This window comes from Cynocephalus volans, chromosome 4 (genome assembly GCF_027409185.1).
Source record: "Cynocephalus volans isolate mCynVol1 chromosome 4, mCynVol1.pri, whole genome shotgun sequence".
Lineage (NCBI taxonomy): Eukaryota > Metazoa > Chordata > Mammalia > Dermoptera > Cynocephalidae > Cynocephalus > Cynocephalus volans.
Window position 1 is genome coordinate 142,895,622 of NC_084463.1, and position 25,783 is coordinate 142,921,404.

At 38.1% G+C, this 25,783-nt stretch overlaps 1 protein-coding gene across 2 annotated transcripts in view; it reads left to right on the forward strand.

Moving 5' to 3' along the window:
- The window catches only part of EXT2 (exostosin glycosyltransferase 2), a 151,101-nt gene that overhangs the window by 47,540 nt on the left and 77,778 nt on the right, over positions 1 to 25,783 (forward strand). For both annotated transcript variants that reach the window (XR_010023370.1, XM_063093088.1), the window contains exon 8: positions 23,057 to 23,188. Coding sequence is in view for 1 of the 2 variants with exons in the window: in XM_063093088.1 (XP_062949158.1) it covers positions 23,057 to 23,188 (132 nt within the window). In the remaining variant the exon portion in view is untranslated. The remainder of the gene's footprint in view (positions 1 to 23,056; positions 23,189 to 25,783) is intronic.

Genomic DNA, 25,783 nt, shown 5'->3' on the forward strand with positions numbered 1-25,783 from the left:
TGTCATTTGTATGTGAGAAAGACCTTTGAGTTTCCTTTTGGCTTTAAGCTGCAGAATGAGGGTTGAGTGTGGCATTTTGGCACTTGATGGGAGTGAGAAGATCTAGAAGCTGGTGGCACATTGAAGGGCCTGAGTAACATACACAAGGATTGTGATGCAGTATGCAGGGAACAGCGCACATGACTTCACACCCTAGCTTAGAAGAACCACAAGCTAGTATTCCACCAAATCTCTGCCTAGCAAGCAGTAGTAACTTTACATATGACATATTAGCAAGTATAATCTTTAGAAATCTTTTTAGATTGGAAACTATAGAAGAGAAGGATTTCAGCTGTTTACTCAGCTACCACAGAGATTTTTAATTATGAGATGAGAGAAGGATGATAATTCCCTTGGGGGATTTTCAAACTTCACATACCACTCCTGCTCTTCTCTTACAGGCTGTCTGGGCTGGAGGTGGGGACATGATCTCTCTTGAGAGTCCCTGCCTTTTACTCATAGGTGTATATCGTCTTTCAAGTGAGAAGGGGCAGGGGGAATAAAGTGAGAACCAGTGACATAGCAAATGTAGTTGTTTGAAACTTCTCCTTCTGTTTAAAGTCCCAATTTGGGGAACATACAGTTGGGTTTCCCCTCAGGATCACCAAAAGAGCTTGTCTCAATAATCCTTAATCAGAGGATGGAGCTTTCCAACAGGAAGTACTTCACAGAGCAATCGTGTGCCTCTGTTCAGGTGGAGCGGGGATACGTGGCATTGGGCCCACACAATTCTCAATTTCTTCTTTGCCGAGGATGTGTAGTAACAGTGGAAAGGGCCGTGGTGTGACTTGACTGCTGAGTTAGTATTCATGGCCAAGGAAAGAAAGTCTGCCAAGGAGTGTCTCCTTGGCATTCCCTGGAATTGTTAATACGTGGCAAGAGAATAGAGGAGAGAATGTCACCCTAACATGGCTGTCACGGTGATAGCTTTTGGGATGAAGTAAGCTTTTGAGTTCTGCCTTCCTGGTCCCTTCACATGTTGTGTGTGTGTTTTAATTAAAAGAGGCAAGCCTTTCAAGTGTGCCTTGTTGGAGTACAGCTTGTTTTATATTTGCCTTCTCTAATCAAACAAACTTAGGCTTTCTTTCTCCTGGTTTTAGCATAGCAAACATGGGAAATCTCACCCTAGGCAGATTCCTTTACAGCTAGTTGACCCAAGTTGGGTTCTTATTTATTTATTTTTGATGACAGATCTTGATTAAAGGTTTCCAATCCACTCGTCAGTTCTTCCATGGAAACAGCTAAGTGAGAGAGAGCTGGTCAGCTGCTAATCACTAAAGAAGCTCCCTGATCTGGTCTAGGGAACAGTGGGATTCAGGCATGGATGACTCAGAAAACTGTGCACAGCAGAAAGGAATCTCTAGTCTCTTTGCTGAGAAGTCTTGACCAAACACAGTTTTATTGGTCAGTGGCTCCTGCTTTAGTAACCTTTCACCCCTATGGCTCTTGAGGTGCAAGCCACTGGTCGGCCTTGCCTTTGAACTCCTCATGGCTCCTGCCACCTCAAAGGCTCCCAGTTAGAGGCTTGTGTTTTGCCTGGGACTTCACCTCACAGCAGGGTTTCAGAAGTCAGGAAAACTGATCCACCCTTAGAACATTGACATATTTGAAGGTGATACCCCTGAGACTTGAAACCTATGGCTTTCTATTTCAGGAGCTGTCTGTCACATGTCAAGAAACATGACTTGGGCCACCCCTTTTCCTCCTCAACCCCTCTTGTTTCCCTTAGGATGGGAGGTCAGACCATGGAGCAGTCCCTAAGAGTATTCAGAGTCCTCTCTTACCTTCAACCTCTTTTACTCCACTCTTCTAAATTTCCCCAAGTAGCATTTCTTTTTTTTTTCCCAAAGGATTATTTTTATTTTAATTATTGATTTCAAGTGCAATAAAATAATTCAAAGACATAAAATCAGACCATAAAAGTACAATAACAAGACCCTTCAATTATCATTAAAAAATTCATGTGATTAACAGCACCCATTATAACTATCAGCAAAGGTGTTGTAATAAAAAAAAAAGCTTATTAGAGCACAGCCTTATAACACTGAGGTCACAGGTTTGCATCCCTGTACTGGCCAGCCACGAAAAAAAAAAAAGAGTATTTGTTGAATGACTGCTGGTTGTTCTGAGTATATAGTGGCTAAATAAAAGATGGTATTTCCCAGTCTCCCATGCAGCTAAGGGTCATAAGACTAACTTCCGGTCAACAGGATCTAAGCGCAATAGACATGTGCAATTTCCAGGTAGTGCCCTGATGGTGCCCCTTTCTCTTTGCCTGTCCCCACTAGGTAGCAAGTGGATGTGGTAATAACCCATCCTGGACAATACCCTAGGGAGGGTAGAGAAGTAAGACTGGAGAAACCTGGGCCCCAGACAAATTTACAAAGTAGCACCCCACTATCAGTTTGCAGTCTAACTTGAGAGAGAAACTTAAGCTATAACTTTTTGGGTCTCCAGCAGAATAGTCAGGCTGATATCTTAATAAATTTAATAATTAAAACACGAATTTCAGAAACCAACTTAAGCCATGTACAGTAGGTAAACAGTAAATTCATAAGACTGAAAATGTTACTTTTCAAAGGAACAATTTTCTTAGTATAGTGGGAAGTGAAGAAAAACAGTGCGAAACCATCATTTTTATATAAAGTATTTTACTATAAAAGTATTGAGGGAGGTCAATTTTAACAGCAACATTAAATTCTTATAAACTAGAGCTATAATGGAATAAATATAACGAAGAAATCTTTTTTGAGAAACGTTTAGAGCTTGATTTCAATCTCCCATAACAAAGTCTGTCAAAGAAAATGAATGATAGTTACATATTTAACAAGTTATACAATATATATAAAGATTATTATACCCTAAAAGAATTATGTAAAGCTAGTATTTGATTAAAATATTTACATCAATGGTGCTTTGTAGTGTTTAATAGTCTTTTTTTTGTCTTTAAAATGACCAACAGGATTTGCAAACCTTTATCTAGACCAAGAAAAAGAGAAGACAGAAATTACTAAAATCAGAAATAAAGCAGGGGCACGGTAGAGCAGTTGCTGCTTCTATTATGCTGGAGTGGGCTTTGAGGAGAGAGATGTCCTCCTCTTTTCCTGGTCTCCGCTGGTGACTCTCCTTGTGTCACTGCAGTCGGGTGTCTGGCAGGCCTCCTGTGAGGTAGCTGTAGCTGCTGCTGTGGTGTTGAGTCACTATTGGCATCCATGGCTGTGGTGGGCCACCGTGAGGAAGTGGTGTTTTTGTGTGTACCTTGCCTGTTTTCTGGCCGGGGATTCTGTCCTGGGCTCCTGCTTAAGGACCCCGGGTGTGCTCTGTTTCTTGCCTGCATTCAGGTGAGGGGGCTGGCCCTCGACTCTTAGTAGCATTTATTTTCAAAGATTTTTTTTTTTTGATACGACAAAAGCATGTAAATCACAAGCCATCTTTGGTGTCTGGGAGCATAATTAAAGGCAAAGATGGCATAGTGAAAGTATCACAGGGCTTCCACGTTCAATTCTAATGCTCTCAGATCAAACACACCCTAGCTGTCAGCCCATCTGCTCTTTTCACTGCCTTCTGGTTCCAGTCCAGCTTCAGCAAAAACTAGATGTTGCAAGAAGACACAGAAATGGTATGGATTGCCCTCCCACATCTGCTTGAGTTCTTGCCTGAGGAGCAGGAGTGAGAGCTTTGGTATTTAGAGGCAAATCCGGAGACCTGTGGATATTAGATGACTTTAATATAACTTCTTCCTCAAGAAATCAAACTTCTCATTCTAAAAACATTGAGTAGAAAATGCGTCTTCTGCTCATGATGGCTTTAGCTTAGAAAAGGAACAAATGATCTTCATTGAGGTCCTTTGCTCTTCTAGAATTCTAATAGAATATTGTAGGTAATAACATTATCTTTGGCAGAAAGGACAGCCTGGCAAGTTGTTTTTCTGCCTCAGAGCAAAGGTTAAGTTTTTAGCAGGTATCAGAAGAGATGGGCCTGACTTTACCACTGTCTTGTTCTGTGGTCATGAGTATTTTCCTGAGTTTGGTCATGAGCTCACATTTCCCAGCTTGCAACAGGAAGGGGAGAATGAACACTTATGTTAACTGCTGTGTTTGGTACTGTATTAGAAGCTAAGTTATGAAAACCTGACGAGGTGGCTGTTACTCTCATTTTTTTAAAAGAGGAAAAGGAACATTAGAGGCTGAGCAGTTGGCCTGAGGTTACAAAGCTTAAATGGCAGACTTGGGATTGGGAAGAATTTGTGGCATGTGATTAAAAACTATGAAGTTTATTTATAAAGCCTTATTTTTCTTTGCTTAGAGCATCTTTTAAAAATATTTATAAAATGCCACTTTGCGTAAGATACGGAACATGATTCACAGTTGTACAAGCTATGATCCTTATTCTTAAGTGGCCGACAGTCTCAAGGGGGAGGGATGTGATGTCTGTATTAGTTTGCTAGGGCTGCCATAAGCTTACACAACAGAAGTGTATTTCTCACAGTTCTGGAGGCTGCAAGTCCAGCACTGAGGTGCCGGCTGGGCGGGTTTCTCCGGGGGTCTCCTTGGCTTGTAGGTGGCCACCCTCTTGGTGCCTCTTCATATGTTGTCCTCTGTGCCCCTGCACCCCTGGGGTCTCTCTTTGTGTCCAAATTCCCTCTTCTTATAAGGACACCAGATTGTATCAGGACCTACCCTAACAGCCTTACTTTAACTTAATCACCTCTTTAAAGGCCCTTTCTCCACGTAGTCATGTTCTGAGGCACTGTGGGTTAGGGCTTTAGCATATGAATTTTGGGTGGACACGGTTCAGCCCATGCCAGTGTCTATAAACAGTACAAGTGTCAAAGTCAATTGTTGTCATTTAGTGGCTTAGTTGAGAAAGGGGTTTGCTCCTCACTGTGGAGTCCACTTCTCAGGTGTAAGCTGTAGTAATAGTGTGAGGCCAAAAAGGGGGTAGGAGCCGGTGAAGAATAATGCTTTAAGTACCACCTCAGCCCATTGCACGTTAAAACACTGAGAGTTGGTCTGCTGGGCTAAATTCAGACCTTACAAGGTGACTCTGTCTTGGATACCATCCAGAGAGGTAGGATTTAATGTCATGGTCCCTACTAACAACAGGATGACAAGTATATTATTTAAAGAGTTTATTAAACCTAATAGAAGCTCGCGTTTGTTTTGTTGTATTAATGAAGGTGAGGTTGTTTTTTTTTTTTCACTGAAATTTTGACCGCCACAGTTTATGTTTTAATTCCACAAACGTAAGGTTGAAGGTATAGGATTATACACTAATGGAGAGTTTTAGGTCTTTAACAAATGCTTGGGAATTTAAAAAGATTTAATAACACAGAAAACCTCTTGAGATAAGAGCAATTCTTCATTCTTATGCCTGTGTCACTCAAAATGGTTGATTTAGGGGTGGATGGGAAAGGGAGGGTGATAGAAGAAATAGATATGTGAAAATATTGTATCCCTATCCCTGAAGAGGGATGATTTATTTATCCTTGTAACCATCTATGCCTACTGCTTGTTGCCTCATCTAGATGCGTCAACTGGATCAACATACCCCAACGCATACTTGTACACCCAAGCCCTCTGAATCAGGCACGTTGATTATCTGTTAAGTCAGTCACCAGTGAATTGTAATAAAGAAGAAATCTTTTGAGTGATTTAAAAAAATTTTTTTTTAAATGACAGAAATCTGGTCTCCTTGGCCAAGATAAGTGTATAGTCTTACTCACTTCATTTGTATGTTTTCAGAGCACTAGATTCTCCTTGGGTAGTAGCCAGGGCACAAGTTATTTATAAAACTAAGGATACACAGAGGCTTCTGAGTTTATCTTCTGTAAAACATGAAAATAATTTCTTCTAAAGTTTTTCCTACTGATCCATTGATCTATTGGTAAAGCACACTTCTTTAATAGCAAGCCATAATGTATGTGTTAATTACTAATGGGCTAGACCTGGGCAGGGGGCAATTTCTTAACTGACTTTTTTTTCCCTTCTTTTACTCTGCATTGATTTTCTGTAGCAAATTTGTTGACATCATTGGTACATCTAACGTTTTATATTTTTGGAACTGAGAGAAGAGGTTTATCTTTAATGAAATAGTTTCTTTTATCTGAGCAGCTAAGCCACTACTTTTCAGGTAATGTGGGATCTCCCCCTGTCCCCCAAAGAAAGTAACTCTCAAGAGAGTTGTGAGCTGAGCATTAAACTTGGAGGAAGACACGTCTGAATACTAACAGTGGGCAAGAGGGGTAGTGGGATGGCAGTCGTGTACGTCTGTTGTCATCCTGTCCTTTTCAAGATTTTTAGTGTGTGATTTTGGACAAGTCACTTGCCTTCAAATGTCTTCATTTCACCATCTGTTTTTATATTCCCTAATAAGGACTAACTCCCAACTGTGTTATAATAACCATGGAAAAAGATCAAGGGTACAGGTGGGTATTATGTTGCCTAGACAGCTGCTCCCTGAACATTGCTGAGGAACATTCTTGGCTATTGTTATTCTCAGAAGTGTCTTCCAACATCACTCAAGATAGACTTCTAACAGTTCTTGCCACAGTGTTGGGTCAGAGGTTAAATGTCTCTTGAGTTAGCTAAGAGTACATAGGACTATGGCTAGGAAAGGGAGGCTTCTAGAAAAGTTGAACTTCTTAGAGTATTAGGAGTCTTGATGTTGTTGATTGCTTCTGTTAGTAAGCTGTGCAGGACCACAGCTCAGCACATGCTCATATTACCTGAGCTAAATCAGGAAGCCTAGAGAAAGGCATGACCAGTAAACCCCTGTGAATCTGTCAGTGGCTCAATTTTCTGATCATAAAATAGTGATAATTTCCTTGGGTTGTGAGGATTAAATAAATACAGGCAAAGCACCTAAAATAATGTCTTGTATATAGTAAGTGGCTAGTTTAATTGACAGATATTTATTGAACTCTTGCTTTTGCCAGGTTCTGAGTTCTGGGGATGCACCAGTTAACGAAATAGACCAAACTCTCTGCCTGCGTGGAACTTGCATTCCTCTGGGGGAATAAGTGTTAGGTGGTGGTGATGGTCATGAGCCTCGTCAGCATCTGAGGTCAGAGATGTTGGAAGCAGAATTCACTGTGAGCATTAAGTTCACTTTTGTACCATTTCTTTAGGGGCATTTGTCATTTATGCTGAGATAAGTATGTCTTTTGGGACATTTCTGTGTTGAAGGTGGTTTATAAGTTACTTGTCCTTGCCTTCATTTTCTGTTTTCCCCCTAATTGCGAATTTATTTCTCCTGTTCTAAGTTCTGTCACATGACTTAAGGGAAAGAAAGGAGTTCGGAGTCCCCAGTCTTCACTTGCCTCTCTTTTTCCCATGTTCTAATTCTTTCTCTGTATCCTTTCTCTGATGATAACTCAGGTTTTTAAACTCTTTATAGGAATCAACCATGTAAGCCCGTGACGTGTAAGTTGATAAACAGCTTGTAAATATATATCGACCCTTGGAAAAAAACACCTTGTCTAATTAAAAACTCTTGTGAACCTAAGCAAGTACACACTATTTGCTATCAGAAAGTATTGCCCTGGACTTCATTATTCAGTTCTCTTCCTTATGTTTTTGTGATTATTAAGGGATATATGCTGTAGCCATTTTCTCTGGTGGAACTAAGTGCATATTAATTCTTTAATCACCCCCCATAAGTATAAATGAGACTGAAGATGAAAGGAAGGAATACTTTGCCTCGAAATGGATGACCTGTGTTTATGTATGAGGCTTTTGGAGTTTTCCAGCCAGTGCTGTTCGAGAATAGGATTTGAGTACTGGTTCTTGTACTTGTTTGTTTTTCTAACCTTTGAGTAGCTTTACAGTTATGGATGTAAGAATAAGATCTAGAACTTTTAGAGATTAAGCTACACAAAGGGGAAATTGGTGTAAATTCTTATATTTTTAGAAGAATGGAAATGTGGGATAAGGTAAAAAGAAAATTGAAATTAAATCCTAGGAGACATTAATTCTTAGCAAGAATTATTGGGCTGTATATGCGATCCTAGGAAAAGAACAAATATGTGTTCACCAAGGTGTGATGCATTAGTCTTGCACTGGGCAGTGGCTGCGTTTAAAATGGTTCTCACCTGTTCCCCCCGAGCAATGCAGCTTGAAATAGAGTCTCTATTGGTTAAGCCAAGTCTAGTTCCTGCTTCGCTGCTACTGGGAAAAATTAATTGTGACAGAGAAGATGGAGTTCTGTCTCTTTAATCCATTCCAATTTTCGAGAACACATGGGCCTTACTCTTGAAGAAGTTTAGGATCCCAGTGTAAATAAGCTGTGAGAACCCACAGAAACGCACTGCCCTAAAGCTGTAATATTTATGGGCCAATTTCTTGAATTCTTGCCTGTAGATGGGGACTAGTAAATTTAGCTTAGCATTGTGGGCCTGTCATCAAAGAGGTTTTGGTCTATCTGAGAAGATAAGTTTTTCTTTCCTCCATAAAATAACAGTGGGGTAGAGAATAGATGCTGACTATTGTGAAAGATTAAGTGTCAGGTGAACTAGAAAAGAGGGGCTTCAGGATAGTTTCAAGGAGGAGATGAACATTAACGTACAGGATTTTTGAAATTAATAAACAGGAGTTTTAGGTTCACAGCAAAATTGAGCAGAAAGTACAGAGAGTTTCCATATATTCCCTGTCCCCACATGTGCACAACTTCTCCCACTATCGCACTGCACACTGGTGGTACATTTCTTACAATTCATGAACCTGCCCTGGCACTTCATTATCACCCAAAGTCCATAGTCCATAGTTTATGTTAGGGCTTACTCTTAGTGTTGTACATTATATGCATTTTGGACAAATGTATGATATGTATCGACCATCGACAGTACACCATGTATCTGTAGTATCATACGGAATAGTTTCACTGCCCTAAAAATCCCCTGTGCTCTGCCTATGTATTCCTCCCTTCCCTCAGTCCCTGGAAACCACTGGTCTTTTTACTGTCTCCATATTTTTGCCTTTTCCTGAAGTCATGTAGTTGGAATCATACAGTATGTAGCCTTTTCAAATTGGCTTCCTTCACTTTGTAATATGCATTAAGTTCCTTCATGTCTTTTCCTGGCTTGATAGCTCATTTCTTTTCAGTGCTGAATAATATTCCATTGTCTGGATGTGTCACTCTTTATCTGTTCACCTACTGAAGGACATCTTGGTTGCTTCCAAATTTTGGAAATTATGAATAAAGTGGCTATAGACATCCATGTGAAGGTTTTTGCATGGACATACGTTTTCAACTCATTTGGATAAATACCAAGGAGCACAATTGCTGGATTATATGGTAAAGAGTATGTTAGTTTTGTAAGAACCTGCCAAACTGTCTTTCAAAGTGGCTATACCATTTTTCATTCCCACGAGCAATGAATGTGAGTTCCTGCCCCATATCCTCACCAGCATTTGGTGTTGTCAGTGTTTTAGATTTGGTCTATTTTAATAGGTGTGTATTGGTATCTTGTTGTTTTAATTTGCAATTCCCTAATGATACTTGATATTGAATGTCTTTTTATAAACTTACTTGCCATCTGCATATCTTCTTTGGTGGAGTGTCTGTTCAGGTGTTCTGCCATCTTTTTAATCTGGTTGTTTTTGTTGTTGAGTTTTATGAGTTCTTTGTGTATATTGGTTAATAGTTCTTTATCAGGTGTGTCTTTTGCAAATATCTTCTCCCAGTCTGTGGCTTGTCTTCTCTTTCTCTTGACATTGATTTTTTTGCAGAGCAGGAGTTTTTAATGAGTTCAACTTATCAATTATTTCTTTCATGGATCGTGATTTTGGTGTTGTAACTAAAAGTCATTGCCATACCCAAGGTCATTTAGGTTTTCTCCTATGTTATCTACTAGGAGTGTTACAGTTTTGTGTTTTATATTTAGGTCAATGATCCATTTTGAGTTAGTTTTTGTGAAAGGTATAGACTGTGTCTAGATTCATTTTTTTGTGTGTGGATGTTCAGTTGTTCTAGCACCATTTGTTGAAAGACTTTCTTTCCTCCATTGTATTGTCTTTGCTCCTTTGTTAAATATCAGTTGACTGTATTTATATGGGTCTATTTCTGGGCTCTCTCTTCTCTTCTGTTGATTTATTTGTCTATTCTTTTGTTAATACCACACAATCTTGATAACAGTAGCTTTATAGTAAGTCCTGAAGTCAGGTGGTATCAGTCTTCTGACTGTTTTTCTTCAAAACTGAGTTACCTATTCTGGTCTTTGCCTTTCTGTATAACTTTAGAATCAGTTTGTCAATATCTGTAAAATAATTTGCTAGGATTTTGATTGAGATTATGTTGAATCCTTAGTTTGAGTTGGGAAGAACTGACATCTTGACAATATTGAGTTCTTCTGTCCATAAATATAGACTATCTCTTTATTTGGTTCTTTGATATGTTTCATCAGAGTTTTATAGTTTTCCTCTTATAGGTCTTATACATATTTTGTTAGATTTGTGTGTAAATATTTCATTTTGGGGGGTAGAATGTAAATGGTAATGTGTTTTTAATTTCAAATTCCACTTATTTACTGCTGGTATATGGGAAAGTGATTGGCTTTCGTATATTAACCTTGTATCCTACAGCCTTGCCATAATTGCTTATTAGTTCCAGGAAATTTTTTGTTGTTGATTTTGTTGGAGTTTTTGTATAGACAATTATGTTACCTGAAGATAAAGGCAGATTTCTTTATTTTTTCCCAATCTGTCTACCTTTTATCTCTTTTTCTTGTTTTATTGCATTAGCCAGGACTTCTAGTATGATGTTGAAAAGAAATGGTGAGAGGGCACATCCTTGACTTGTTCCTGATCTTGGCAGGAAAGCTTCAAGATTTTCACCACTAAGTATGATGTTAGCTATGGTTTTGTTTGTAGATATTCTTTATAAAGTTGAAGAAATTCCCTCTAATTTGCTGAGAGTTTTTATCATGAATAGGTGTTGGATTTTGTCAAATACTTCGTCTGCATCTACTGATAGGATCATATGAGAGTAAGCAGACATGACAAGTAAATGCAGTGTGGTATCCTGGATTAGATCCTGGACAGAAAAGGGACCTTAGAAGAAAACTGAGGAAATCTGGAGAAGAAAAAAAAAAAAGTCTGTAGTTTAGTTATTAGAATTGTACCTAATGTTAAACCTCTTATTTTGGTCATTCTACCATAGTGAAATAAGATGTTAACATTAGGGAAAGATGGATAGAGGGGTATTTGGGAACTCTTTGTATAACCACTGCAATTGTCCTCTAAGTCTAAAACTATTTCAAAATAAAAAGTTAAAAAGAAAGCAGTTACAATTTTGTGTTGTGAAGAAATAAAAAAAATTCACACCTACCAAAAAGTTGTGAAATGAACTCTGTTGTTGTTATGTGAACCGATGGCTGTGGCTTTGTATAAAATTCCAGTGAGTGCCATTTATGTGGGTTCCTGAAACACCGGGTTCAAGTAATTGAATGGTGAAGATAGTGGTGCTGAGGAATGGTACTGTATAATAGAAAAGTGTCTCCAGGGCTATCAAAGACTTTTAGTAGGGTGCATGTGGAAAGGGCAAATGAAATAGCTTCATGAATATGGGAATGGGGAAAAAAAAGCACTTTCATATTTTATATGGTAAGGAATTATAAATGTAACTAAATAAACAAAATAAGTATTTTAAGTAAAGAAAAAAGATGGTGTGCTGATAAATCTCAGGTATATTAACCTTTTTTGCTTCAGAAATCCCTTTTATTTTAAAGAGGGTAAATTCTATTTGTTGTTGTTATTGAATTCCTGAGTAAAGGCATAGCCAAGGTTTGTGAAGTCCCTCTCTTCCTCTAGAGCAACTGGTAACATGGGCATAGCCCATGTTTACAAAACCTCCAGTCCATGAGAAGTGCAACCAGGGGTTTTGTTGGTATTTTTTCCCTCTCTAATTTAAGTAGGTTTTCATGTAACTCTTATGTTTATACAAATGGAGTAAGCAAAAGAATAAACAAGAAAAAGTCTGCTTACAGTAATTCTCAACTAGAAATAAGGATGCTTAGATTATAATTTGACCTCTCCATTGAGTTTTTTCAGCTGCTGTATAAAGATTATTAGCGCTCATTTCTGGGGCCTCCAGACTGTGGAGGTCATCCCAGAGGGGCATGAGGCTCCCTGCTCTTGTGCGGTCACCTCTACAGCAAGTCATGAGGGAAAGAATCAGTGTAACACTGAGAAGCCTGCTGCACAGGAGGCTCTGGAAAGTTAAGAATGCTCATTTGTTGTTTTGTCAAAGCAAATAAATGATAAGGAGATAATCAGCCTTTGGTACATGTGTTTAGAAAGGGTAAGAATCCCTTTGGAAGTTTTCAGATCATTTTTAAGCACAGCTTTGGAAAATAAATCCATGCAATGTGGAAATATTTTCCAGCCCTTCACCTAAAATAAATGGTTCTATTAGTGTTAGTGAGTTAAGAGAAAGTTTCCTATAGCTTAGATCTCTTGAATCTCCTAGTTTGCTCAGAGGGAGAAGGTACTTTTGCATTTTTAATAGTTCAGCTGTTTCTTAAACTTCAGGGAGAAGGTGAATGCTTTAATCTGTCTTGGTTCTCTGAGGTTCTTGGGTCTGTGCTTTGTTGTTTTTCATTAATTTGGTGAATTCTTAGCTGTCATTTCTTTAAATATTTTTGCTGCCTTGTTCTCTGCTCCACCTTCTCTCCTCTTTTGGGACTCCAATTACAGGTATGTGAGAGTATTTGTTATTGTCCTACAGTTCTTGAATGCTCTGTTCTGTTTTAGTTCACTCTTTTTCCCTTTATGTTTCAGTTTGGATAATTTCTTTCTTTCCTCGACCGTGTCCAGTGTGCTGATAAGCCTGTTGAAGGAATTCTTCATCTATGATATTGTGTTTTTCATTTCTAGTATTTTCATTTGATTATTTTTTACATTTTTCATCTCTCTACTGAAAATTCCTATCTGGTCATACAACTTGTCCACCTTTTTCATTAAACCCTTTAACATATTAATTATAGTTATTTTAAAGTTCCTGTCTAAGGGCCAGTCTGTGGCTCACTTGGGGGAGTGTGGTGCTGATAACACCAAGGCCATGGGTTCGGATCCCTATATAGGGATGGCTGGTTAGCTCGCTTGGGAGAGCGTGGTGCTGACAACACCAAGTCAAGGGTTAAGATCCCCTTACCAGTCATCTTAAAAAAAAATAAATAAATAGGGAGGGAGGTTTTGGTAAGGGGCAACAATAATCAACCACAATGTATATCGACAAAATAAAATTTAAAATAAATAAATAAATAAATAAATAAATAAATAAATAAATAAATAAATAAACAAACAAACAAACAAATAAATAAATAAATAAAGTTCCTGTCTAATAGTTCCAATGCTGTAGCCATCCTTAGTCTGGTTCCACTGATGGCTTTATTTTATGACAGTGGGTTGTTTTCTCCTTGTTTTTGATAAGTTTTGATTGAATGATGGACATTGTATATAGAAAAACAATAGATTAAGGTAAATAGCATGTTCAGAAATGGGCAACCCTTTTCTTCTGTCAGTCCATTAGTGTGGGAGGCCAACTCAATCTACTGAGTCACTGGGATGGGTTTGGGTTGTTTTGTGGCTAGAGATACTACCTTCATTGCACCCATGACATCTTCAAGTGCTCCAGTGGGTGGCTGTTGCTACCTTGTGCTTGGTGTGGGGCCCAGCCTACTGAGTTCTCAGAGTTCCTACCAGCCCTCTGCTTTCAGTAGGCCCTGACTGCCACCTTTCTCCACTTTCCTGTCCATCCGTCAGTGGTAGAGTACTGTTGTTTGTACTTGGTCCCAGGCTCATGGTGGGGGGCAGTGGGATTCTCCATTCCCCTGGTTCAGCCTCAGTCTCACGCCATTTTGCTGGGGCCTCAGGGATGAGGCTTTTTCAGCATTCCTGCTCCTTTCCACTGTGGCAGCTTACTCTGCCCTTCGTCTTTAGAGGGTCTTGGGCTGGAGAGTTTCCTGCCCTTCCCTTACAGGTGGTAGACTCTGCTTTGTGTCAGTGCAGGATCCTGACCTGCTTGTCCTGGGAAAGGTGGCTTTTGCTTTTACTGCTCCCTCTTTTTTGCTTTTAGTGTACCTTTGCCTGAGATTAGTGGTGGGAGGGTCTTTTCCCCCTCCCACAGCAGCTTTATGGTGGACTTGGGGGAGTTTCCTCCCGTCCCTTGGGAGCAGAGGCTTCTGCTTTGACCTCAGTGGTTGTATACTGGGAGCTGGAAGGATTCCTCCCCTCCCCAGTGACAGACTGCCTTTCTACTTCTCTCCCAGAGGCAGTGGATCACCATCTGGATGTTAGAGTTGGGAGGGTTTCCTTCTCCTCCCCCAGCACTTTAAGGCTTTTGCTTTGGATAACAAAAAGTCCATTAAGTAGGAATGGTTTTATACCTAATCTCTCTGGGAAATATCCAACAAGAAAGAGCTTGCAAGTGAGTGTGGATCCCCTTGTGTCTAGAGCTTCTAAACTGTCCTGATGGTCCACACTCAGTTTTAAGAATTTATTAAAATTTTAGCTGTTTTCTTTGGCTCCGTTAGTGGCAGCCAGCTCTTCTTCCTCTGCTCTTCCAAAACTGAAATAATTTGTGTGTCCCATCTCTCCTTGGAGGAGCTAGCCACCTTATGAAATTTGGTACCCTTGATTTCCTTATGACCACAGCTCTCTAATGGGCCCAAGAAATGTTATGATGTTTATAGGTTATTGGTGGCTTTTTTCATTGTTATGGTGGATTACACTTTCTCTTGTGGCTTTATTTGTCCTAAGCAGAAGGGGATCCTTTATGTTGTGACCACTGAGTTAGGAAAAGGGAAATAGTGCAGTATTTAAGCAAGTATTGATCCACAGTTACATGTCATTGTCAGTTGTTTGTATAGCACTAGCACTAAGAAATTAGGACAAAAACAGATCTGGCTAGTTTATCTTTTTTGTTGTTGTTTTATTTTGAAGCTTTCATTAGAAAAATCCTTTACCGAAATGAAGCTCATTAACCTGGGTCACATTCAGGAGATTCTGATTAAAGGGGCAGTCTGAAGTTGACTGGTTCATTAAAGGGCACTGAAAGCCATCAGTGGATGAAGATGCTCTTGGGCTACTTCGGGTAATTGGGGTTGTTATTTAATCTCTGTACTTTTAGGTATCTTGACCACTTTCAGGTAGCCAAGTTACATGGCATAATTTTAAAAACTGTTTCTCTCTCTCATGATCTATACAAATATAATGTAGAGGGCATTCTTAGTACCATTTCTGTCTTGCTGTTTCATCCAGAAACAGATTTTCCTTTTTCTCCCTTAAGTTCACTCCCTCCATCTTCCACCTTTTAAAATTCAATGTACAATACAAGGTGTGATTTCATTATAAAATGATAGTTTTCCCCTTTAAGTCTCGTGGATTAGAACTTAGAAGATCTGGAAAAGTTTTGTGGGGTGCCAGTGGTGCCTATGCCTCTTCGTGCCTGTGAGGGAGTGTTGTTACATGCATTTGTTCTTTCAGCAGATGTTTCACTGCCTGCTCCTAGACAGGTACTGTGCTAGATGCTGAGAATTCAGTGGTGAGCAAAACCAGACCCATTCCCACTCTCATGGAGTTTCTGGAGAAAGACTGTGCTTTTCCTTGGAAGCTTCATGATTAAGTTAGAAGGGACATATTATTGGTTGCTGTACTTTTCAGTATACAGTGCTATCACACTCCCACTTGATGTATTTTTATAATTTCTAACTCTTCTGTGGTGGGTTGAATTTCTTCACTGTCTTCAGAAACTGTGATGAATGGAGTGTAACACCGGAATCCCATTTCATCTCTCGTCCTACGCTTCATCTCTTCTCTCCCCAAAACAGTGCTATCAAATGTTAAATTTATTCTAATGTAAGTGACAAAGACCCTAAGGGAACAGGATGGATGTGAGTGTTGAGGAGAGAGTTCACATGTGCTGGTCGCCTGTTCTGCACTAGTTCTGAATGGGGAGCTTGATAAACCTCATCGCATTGAATCGTCACAAGTCCACGTGATGGTGTGACCTCCACCTGACAGACTCAGAAGACACGGCCAGGCTAAATAACTTAAAATTGCACAGGAGGCTCCGTAACCGTGTTTCCATTATATACCACACTGGTTTCCCTTAAACACTTGTCATTGCTAATCCTCTTGTCTTTATGTTACTGAAAATCAAAGGAATAAGTCACGTTTAATTAATGTATGAACTGAGACATCAATTTCTATTTGAAGTTCCTATTTGTGTATAATAATTTTAAGCTGACCCAGTCCCTGCCCTCTAGGGGCTTTATAATACTCATTTTTGGAAGTGTCACAGGAATTTTGTAGTTTTTCTGTTGTAAAATCTGCATGTTTTATAAAACTACAGTGGTATCTGTTTAATGAAGAAAGATTAAATGCTTTGTTTAAGGTTATATTGATATGACCTATACATATGTGACTTAACTCTTCAACTGTGTAGCTTCCACAGTTTAGAGTGACTGGGGAATTTACATAGCTGCTGAAGAATCCCTCATTTAAACTTTTCATATAAATATAAATGTGGCCCATGTTTTGTGGGGGTGGGATCATAATAAGCATTTATTTGCATTTGCTTTCTGGATGAGAATAGTGGTACTTTTGTACATTGCTAGCATAACTGAAAACTCCTTCCACTGTGTGTACAATGTCTGATGTTGAGTCCTGGAGGGGCTGTAAATTATACAGCCTTCTGAATAATTCAAGGTGTTACAGAAGTCCTGCAGAAACAATTAAGCCTGAGAAATTCAATTATCCTCTGAAGTTCACTTATCTTCAGACAGTTGAGCTGTGATTATTGGCAAAACTTACTTCCTTTCTGAGTGAATTGTAATTTGGTGGATAGGCTGAGATGATTTGAGACATCTTAAATTAGAAGCTCTGTTCCACAGTTGTGTCTTTGGCTGGTATTCTAGGTGGATTTGTTACCAGTCATTGTTTTCTATAAATCTCAAAGGCTTCTGTCTCCTTTGTGATTACATGTGAGCACGGAGCTTTGGAATGCGTAAGTTTGAGTGGTTTAATTTGAATATGACTTAAAATAAAAGAATGTATGGTGATGGACCCATTTGGGTAGAAAAGGAGGTAAATGTTCAGGATATATATGTGTTTGTGTCTAGGCTCATGCTACTTAGTAAATTTTCACACCTTTCAGTTTCTTGAAAAAGGACCATTTTCTAAAACTTATCATGTGCTGGTACTCTTCATACTCTAGAATGGGGTGGAAAAAGTCTGAATTTAGAGTTAGGAATCATGGGTTTGAATTGTGATTCTGCCACTTAAAATCTTTGGATCTCAGTTTCCTCATGTATAGAAGGAAATTTGCATCTGCCCCAAATAAGTTATAAAAAGCAGATGAGATCATGGATAAAAAAGTGCTTTGTAGTAGGTAAAATACTAACATTTGCAAGGATGCTAATTTTAAAAATGCCAGTCTTTATGCCCAAGTCTAGCTGGAGAGAGAAAAGTGATTGTCTGAAATAACAGACAAACAATTATAGAGCAGTATAGAAGAGAGCTAACCTGTATGGTAAAGGCTGTAAGTGCTGTAGAATTACATAGTAAGGGGAGATTGCTGGTCTTTGGAGTCATCAGTAAAGGTTTCACAGAAAAGACAGGTTCTTTCAGGTCTCATAAAATATAAATATTTTTGGCTGTATGATGGGAGAGAAAGCAGCAACATGAATTTAAGCAGCAGTGAGATTGGAGTGTGTAGGGCTTATCTAAGAAGCAGCAGCAGACAGACAACCAGTTGTACCTAGATGGTCAACTACAGGATAGCTTGTGTAAGTCAGATGTCCTTGGAAGCTAAACCTGTATTTCAGCTTTGCTTTGAGTAGGAGAAATTCTCATTGTGATGCTTTGCCTTCTTATAGTTAGTGGGGAGAATAGTAGTTACATAATTTAGAAGTTACCCTGGGCTTTTAACTCAGGGATAGAACACTTGCCCTGGAAACGGAACTAAAGTCAAAAACTCTCGACTAGAAAATACCTTTTTCTTTCACCTCTTTTGGTTATACTTCCAATTTCCCCATGTTAAATTTCCACATGTTCACCCCCTTGCATAAATCCTAATAGCCTCTAATTTTGAGTAGAATCATAGATCTGAATGAAGTTGGAGAGATCATGTAGACCAGCATCCTGCTTTTGTTAGAAACTGAGTTTAACCTCTGCTTGGAAAAGAAACTGTCTTCTTTCAAAAGACAGTATTGGGCCATGACTGATAGCTGATATTGGAGTAATCCTTCTGCCAAAAAAAGAAAAAGAAATATAAAAGCTTATTAGAATAGATAAAACAGCTGTTTAGAGTCATTAGAGAGCAGTCAGTACTTGAAGGAAAGGAAGCACAGGGAAGTGAGCTACATAGTCACTCTGGCTTTTTCCCTGAGGGCATTTTCCCATTCACTGTCCAAGAGTATGGAGTCCTAACAGAAAGCAGCACTCTTGTGGGTCTTAGAGGTTGGAGTTAGGGACTACCAGTTAGAGACTATCTGGAATTTGAAGGACAAAATCCCAGGAAAGAGAGAACCACAGGGATGAAAGCAAAAAATGTGCCTGAAATCATCCCTTGAGGTGTATGCCAACTTCTAAGGTATACATGATCAGAGCAAGACTCCAAGAATCCCTGTAGAAAGCAGCAGTTGGGAACCTAATGAACAGTGTGAATATTTTAGCACTCATATATAGCACTGATGAGATAAAAGTTGGTGTTCAAGGCCTGTTAAAATAGAGAGGTCCTGGTAAATATCCTAGGCTTTAATTGGAGACCCCATTAATTGGAAGAAGATAATTTGGATATCATCCAAAACCTCTATAATTTTTTGGGCCGAGCCGTGGCGCACTCAGTAGAGTGCGGCGCTGGGAGCACAGCGACGCTCTCGCTGCGGGTTCGGATCCTATATAGGAATGGCCGGTGCACTCACTGGCTGAGTACCGGTCACGAAAAAGACAAAAAAAAAAAAAAAAAAAAAAAGAAGCAAAACCTCTATAATTTTCAAACAGGATTTCTGGCATTCAGTAAAAAATTAAGCATTCTAGGAATTGAAACCAAATGATCAAAATGAAGAGGAAAAAACAGACAATGGAAAGAGACTCACAGGTAATTTAGATATTGGAGTTATCAGTCAGGAACTGACTATCTTCAAGAAAATAGAAGAAAAGAAAGGAGCATTTCAACAAAGATATGAGGTCTACTTTTAAAAAGGTCAAATGGAAATTCTGGAACTGAAATTAAAAATTCAATACGTGGGTTTAACAACAGTTGAGACACCAAAGAAAAAGGGACAGACAATTATTGAAACAGGAGAAAAGTTAGTAGAAAATACCCAGATTGAAGCACAGAGAGGAAAAATACAGAAAAGAGAAGAAGAGATATATGGGACATAGTGAAAACATTGTGAAATATATTTTACGTATATGTGTATTTGGAGTTCCAGAAGAAGAGGAGTGTGCGACAGATGCAATATTCAAAGAAAGATTGGCTGAAGAGTTTTCTAAAATCAATGAAAGACATCAAACCACAGACTGAATAAGCTCTACAGCCCTCAGTGGGATAAATACAAAGAGCCACACCAAGGCACATCATAGTTGAACTGCTGTAAGCCAAAGACAGAGAAAAATATTAAAATACAGATAGAAATAAAAGGCATATTATCTTCAATGATGCACCAGTAACATTGACAGCTGATTTATTAGTAAAAAATTGGATAAAGCCAGAAGACAGTAGAATTATGCCTTGAATATTCTGAAAGAAAATAATTGCTAACTTAGAATTCTCTAACCAGCAAAAATATCCTTCTGAAATGAATTGGGTAAAAAGAAGCTTTCAAACAAATAAAAACTGAGAGAATTTGTTGCCAGCTGACCTGCAGCAAAAGAAATAAAATAAGGTCTTCAAGCAGCAGGAAGATAATTTGAGATGGAAGCTCAGATATGTATGAAGGAAAGAAGGAATAATATAATAATAATATATGGTAAATATAAATGAAAACTTACTTTAAAAAAAGTAATGATGTCTTGTGGGATTTAAAATATGAGAAATAGAAGTATTATGGCTATTATCCAAAAGACTGAATGATAAATGCTGGTGAGGTTGCAGAGAAAAAGGAACTCTCATATACCATTGGTGGAACTGCAAAATGGTGCAGCCTCTATGGAAAATGGTATGGAGGTTCCTCAAACAGTTGCAGATAGATCTACCATATGACCCAGCTATCCCACTGCTGGGAATTTACCCAGAGGAATGGAAATCATCAAGTCAAAGTTATATCTTTCTCCAATGTTCATCGCAGCACTGTTTACAATAGCTAAGAGTTTGAACCAGCCCAAATGTCCATCATAAGATGAGTGGATATGGAAAATGTGGTATATCTACACAATGGAATACTACTCAGCTATAAAAAAGAATGAAATACTGCCATTTGCAACAACATGGATGGACCTAGAGAGAATTACATTAAGTGAAATGAGTCAGGCACAGAAAGAGAAATATCAGATGTTCTCACTTATTTGTGGGAGCTAAAAATAAGTAAATACACAAATAAACTGGGGGGGCGGAGAAGACAAAACAATCATAATTCCTTGAAATTGATACGACAAGCGAACAAATATGAGGTTGTTGGGAGGGGAGGGGAGAAGGAGGAGGGAGAGAGGTTTCGGTAATGGGCCACAATAATCAACCACATTGTATATTGACAAAATAAAATACATTAAAAAAAATAGGAATATTTGACATTAATAGCACAGCAGATAGGAGATGGTAAATGGAGTTTCTTTCATTGTTTGGAAAGTTGGAAAATTGCTAATTTGAGCTATAATATAATCAATGATGTTTACCTTACTTGCTAGCATAGCTACTGAAAGAATAAGAGAGTCTGAATAACCAGCAAGCTAATGAAGAAAAAAATCATGGAATAATAATAGTTTTTTTGATTACTTCTAAAGGTGAGAAAGGAGAAATAAAGGAAAAAAGAAGAAATGAAACAAATTGGAATAAAAGAAAAACTTAAACTTGGCCATATCAGTAATTACATTAAGTATAAGTGGACTATATTTATAATTAGAAGCCAAAGATTTTTGAATGGGATAAAATATTAAAACTACATTATATGCTTTTTATAAGAGAGAAGCTTGTGACAAGTTTGAAGGCACAAAGTTTAGTGTGTATGTATGTGTATCTATCTATCTATCTATCTATCTATCTATCTATCTATCTATCTATCTATCTATATATATATGAGGGGTCTTCAAAAAGTTCATGGAAAGATTTGTATTATCTTTTTCATTTTTCCATGAACATTTTGAAATATGCTGGTATGTGCACACATACATACATGCACACACACAGGCAGACAAAAATCAGTAAGGTTATGGAAGATTTAAAGAGAACATTACACTTATCAACTACAGAATACACATTTTTTAATTGCACATAGATCATTTAAACAAACAATGAAACTATGTCTGGGCCATAAATCAAGTTAAAATAAATTACAAAGTATTGAAATCACATGTATGTTCTGACTACAGTGCAATCAAAGTGCAAAGTAGAAATTAGTAACAGAAAGATAAACAGAAAATCCCCAAATGTTTGGAAATTAAATAGTATACTTCTCAGTGGCCCATGGTCAAAGAAGATGTCAGAATGGAAATTAGAAATTTGTGTAACTAAAAGATAATGAAAATGGTATATAAATATGTGGGATGCATTTAAAATACTACATGCAGGGAAATTTATAGCTTTAAATGCATATATTAAAAATGAAGAAAGGTTGAAATCAATGATCTATACTTTAATCTCAAGAAGTTAAAAGCAAAATTAAACTCCTCTAAAATAGGAGGAAGGAAATAGTAATAATAAAAAAGCAGAAATGAAATTGAAAAATTATGATGAGAAATCAAAAAAATCAGAAGTTGATTTTTTGAAAAAGATTAATAAAATTGATAAATCTTCAGTAAGACTGATCAAATACAAAGAGAAAACAGATGAACAATAACAGGAATGAAAAGAGATGTATTTCTACAGGCATTAAATGGATGTTAATGCACACTTTTATTCCAATAAATTTAACAATTTGGGTGAAATGCACAGATTCCTTGAAAAACACTGCTTATACAACTGACACACACAGACATGAAAAATATGCAGAATCCTACATCTGTGAAAGAAAATTCATAATTTAACACCTACACACACACACACACACACACACACACACACACACACACACACACACACACACACACACACACACACACACACACACACACACACACACACACACACACACACACACACACACACACACACACACACACACACCCTCCCTTCCCCCCATCCCAAATAGTTTCTTTGAATTCTTCTAAAACCTTTTAAGGAAGAAATAATGCTGATCTTGTGTAAAATTTCTGAAAGATTAGGAAAAGGGGGAACACTTTCCAACTCATTTTATGAGGCCAGCATAACCTTGATACCAAAACCTGGTTTAGATATTACAAGTGTTGCACAGAAGAAGTCAGCTCAAAAGAGTAAATACTGTTCGATTCCATTTACATGAAATTTAAGAGCGGACACTAGAAATCAGAATGATGGTTACTCTCAGAAGGGTTAGATACTGGGAAGTGGCAAGAGAAAATTTTCTGGGATACTGGAATGTTCTATATCTTTATCTGGGTAGTAGTTGTAAGAGTACATACATATGTAAAAATTTACTGAGCTGTACACTTAAAATTTTTGCCCTTTACTGTGTGTGTTATATCTTAAAAATAGAATATAAACTTATGTGGTATAACACATTAAAATTTTCATCTTTACAGAGTTTCTCTTGTGTCAAAATTAAATCCAATGTGTATTTTACTTGCTAACATTCTATTCTGACTGCTCTTGAACAGCATTGGCACCCTGCTGTTTGGGAAATAAAAGAATCACCCAGACCCAGAGTTGGCTGTGATGGAGCATCTAGTTCTCCCACTCTGTCTCACTTGCTTGCTCACTTAAAACAATGGTATTTTCTTTCTAGGCACAGTGGTTCTGGGAAGCTTACTTCCAGTCAATTAAAGCCATTGCCCTGGCAACCCTGCAGATTATCAATGACCGGATCTATCCATATGCTGCCATCTCCTATGAAGAATGGAATGACCCTCCTGCCGTGGTAAGTGAATTCCAGTCTTAACCCTGTGAAGCATAGTTTAGTTGTTAGGATGGGAGAAAGGAAAATGTACTACAATTGTAAATGTTTTTTAAATTCTGGCTTTCTAAGATGTAAGTGTGCTTTTTATACTTGGGGTCTCATAAGGGCAGCGTAATTTTGCAATGCTGACAAAAGTAAGAAATACAGAAGGAGCAGCTTCCAGTTTGTTTTATAAGTGCTTAGGAAGACAGTCTGTTTACTTATTGCAGAGATAATGGGGAGTTATGGAACTTGGAAGTCAGAGACCTCCTGATGACTTTTGCAATCAAAGTGCTTAGAACTCTTGAAAAAGTTCTATAAGCAACTTAATAGCAATAGCTTATATTTTGAGTGCTTACTCTCTGCCAGGGACTGTGCTGGGTGCTTTAAAAATGTTATTTCAATTAACATTTCTAACACCTGTGAGGAAAATAATAAGCAGAAGTGATCTAGACACATTATGGATTGCCACAGTCATTTGCTCAAGAAATGGTTACTAGGTTTAGGAACTCTGTGAGATGCTGAGAATACAGAAAAAGAAGACAGTCCCTGCCCTCAAAGAAGCTCTCCCTGATTTGTGAAGCTAGCAAGTCAAGCCCTGACTGTATGAGAAGTCCCATAATAGAGTGGTAGACAGAGTGCCCTGGACCACAGGGGCCAGGCATCTCCCTGCCAGCATACTTGCTGAGAGGTGGTGCCTGAGAAGCAGTGCCTGAGAGGAGATAGGTATATGCTTATGGCAAAAACAACAACAAACATCTTTCTGTTTTGCTTGAGGTAAAGTTTCCTTCTGTCCATCTCCTCCTTGAGTCCATTACCAAAGGTAACCTTCCAGGATATTTCTATTCATATAAGCATAATTATGTAATTTTAAAACACAAATAGGATCATACTACATGTATTTTTCTGCACCTTGCCGTTTCTGATTGTGGACTTAATTCCATTTCATTCTGTATAGGTCTACTGTAGTTTCTTAGGATGGCTGTATAGTAGTCTTCCATTGTTTGGGTATAACTTATACAATAGGTCTATTATCGATAGACATTTAGATTGCTTTTTTTTTTTTTTTTTTTTTCTATTTTCTAACAGTAGTACAAGGGACATTCTTTATGTTTACATATAAATGTGTGAATGTATCTATAGAATTAATTTCAGCTAAGAAATTTGTTAAAGAGAATATACGTTTTGAATGATAGATATTGAGAAATTGCCCTTTCAAAAGACTAAATCGTTTTATAGTTCCACAAATAACATTTTGGGTGTTCTCATTTTCCATGCCTTTGGTAAACCTGAGTACTTGAATTTTTGCCCATCTGCTAGGTGAAAAATGATCTTTCATGTGTATTTTTCAAGTGGAAGGTTGTTATCTTTGTCAGTTTTCCCCAGATAATCCAATTTGTATTTTGATTGGTATCACATTGTATTTTTAGATTGTTTTAGGCATTTATTTAGTCAGTAGGCACTTATTGAATGCCTGCTATGTACCAGCAGTGTTCTTGGTACTTTGCATGTATCAGTGAACAAAGCAGAGAAGGGGCCATGCCTTTGGGGAGCTTACATAGCAATGGGACTTGTTGTTTGGAAGAAAGATTTGTCTTTCTAGTGGAATTTTAAAGTTTTCTTTATATAGCTTTTTCACATGTCCTGACAAATTTTTCTTTAGATTTTTTTCTTTCTTATGCTCTGATAAAGGAATACTTTCTGACATTATAGTTTCTAACTGGTTACCATTTGTAAAAAACATATTTTGGCTATTGTATATTAATTTTATAACTACTCTCTTACTGAATTCTACGGTTTAACTTTTTAAAAGTTGATTCTGCTATTTCCTAGATATATGATAACATCTACAAATGCGAATTCTGCTTCCTTTTTCCAATATTTGAATCTTTTTTTTTCTTTTATCCAGTTGTGTTGCTAGTACTTCCAGAACAATATCAAATAGATCTGAGTGTTAAAAGAGAAGGATAGGTATTATCTAGTCAAAAAAAAGGGAGAAAGTCAGGCTCCATCCCGAAGGCACCATGAATTCAAAAGTACAGAGGGACAAGGGAGCAGGGTGGTTTAAGGAACTTCAAGGAATTCAGTGTGGCAGGAGTTAGGGAGGCTTGTGGGGCAGAGGATGAAGGCTGGAGAGAGCCCCGATTGCAGAACACCCTGCATTGTATGTGAGGTATTGGAGTGTTATCTGTGGGCAAGAAGAAACCACTGAGGCATTTTAAGCCGGGGAGTAATGTGGTAAGATTGCCTTCTGGATCTGTCCAATATCAGTGTGGAGAACAGATTATGTATTGCAGTGGGGCAAGACTGGAGGCAGTAGATTATTTCAGGAATCCAGGTGAGAATTAATAAAGGACAAATTCGAGCAATATCTGGGAGAATTTACTGTTCTCACTGGTGAGTGAGGAAGAAGTTTAGGAAGATTGAGGTACATGGTGTAGTTTATCCAGACAGATATTTGGGTGCATGGGGGGTCATAGGTGAGCATGGTATTGGAGTCCAAACTCAGTCTACTGCAGGGCCTTCACAGTCTGGCTCCAGTCTACCTTTCTAGCTTTCCTTCCTTCTGTTCCCTTT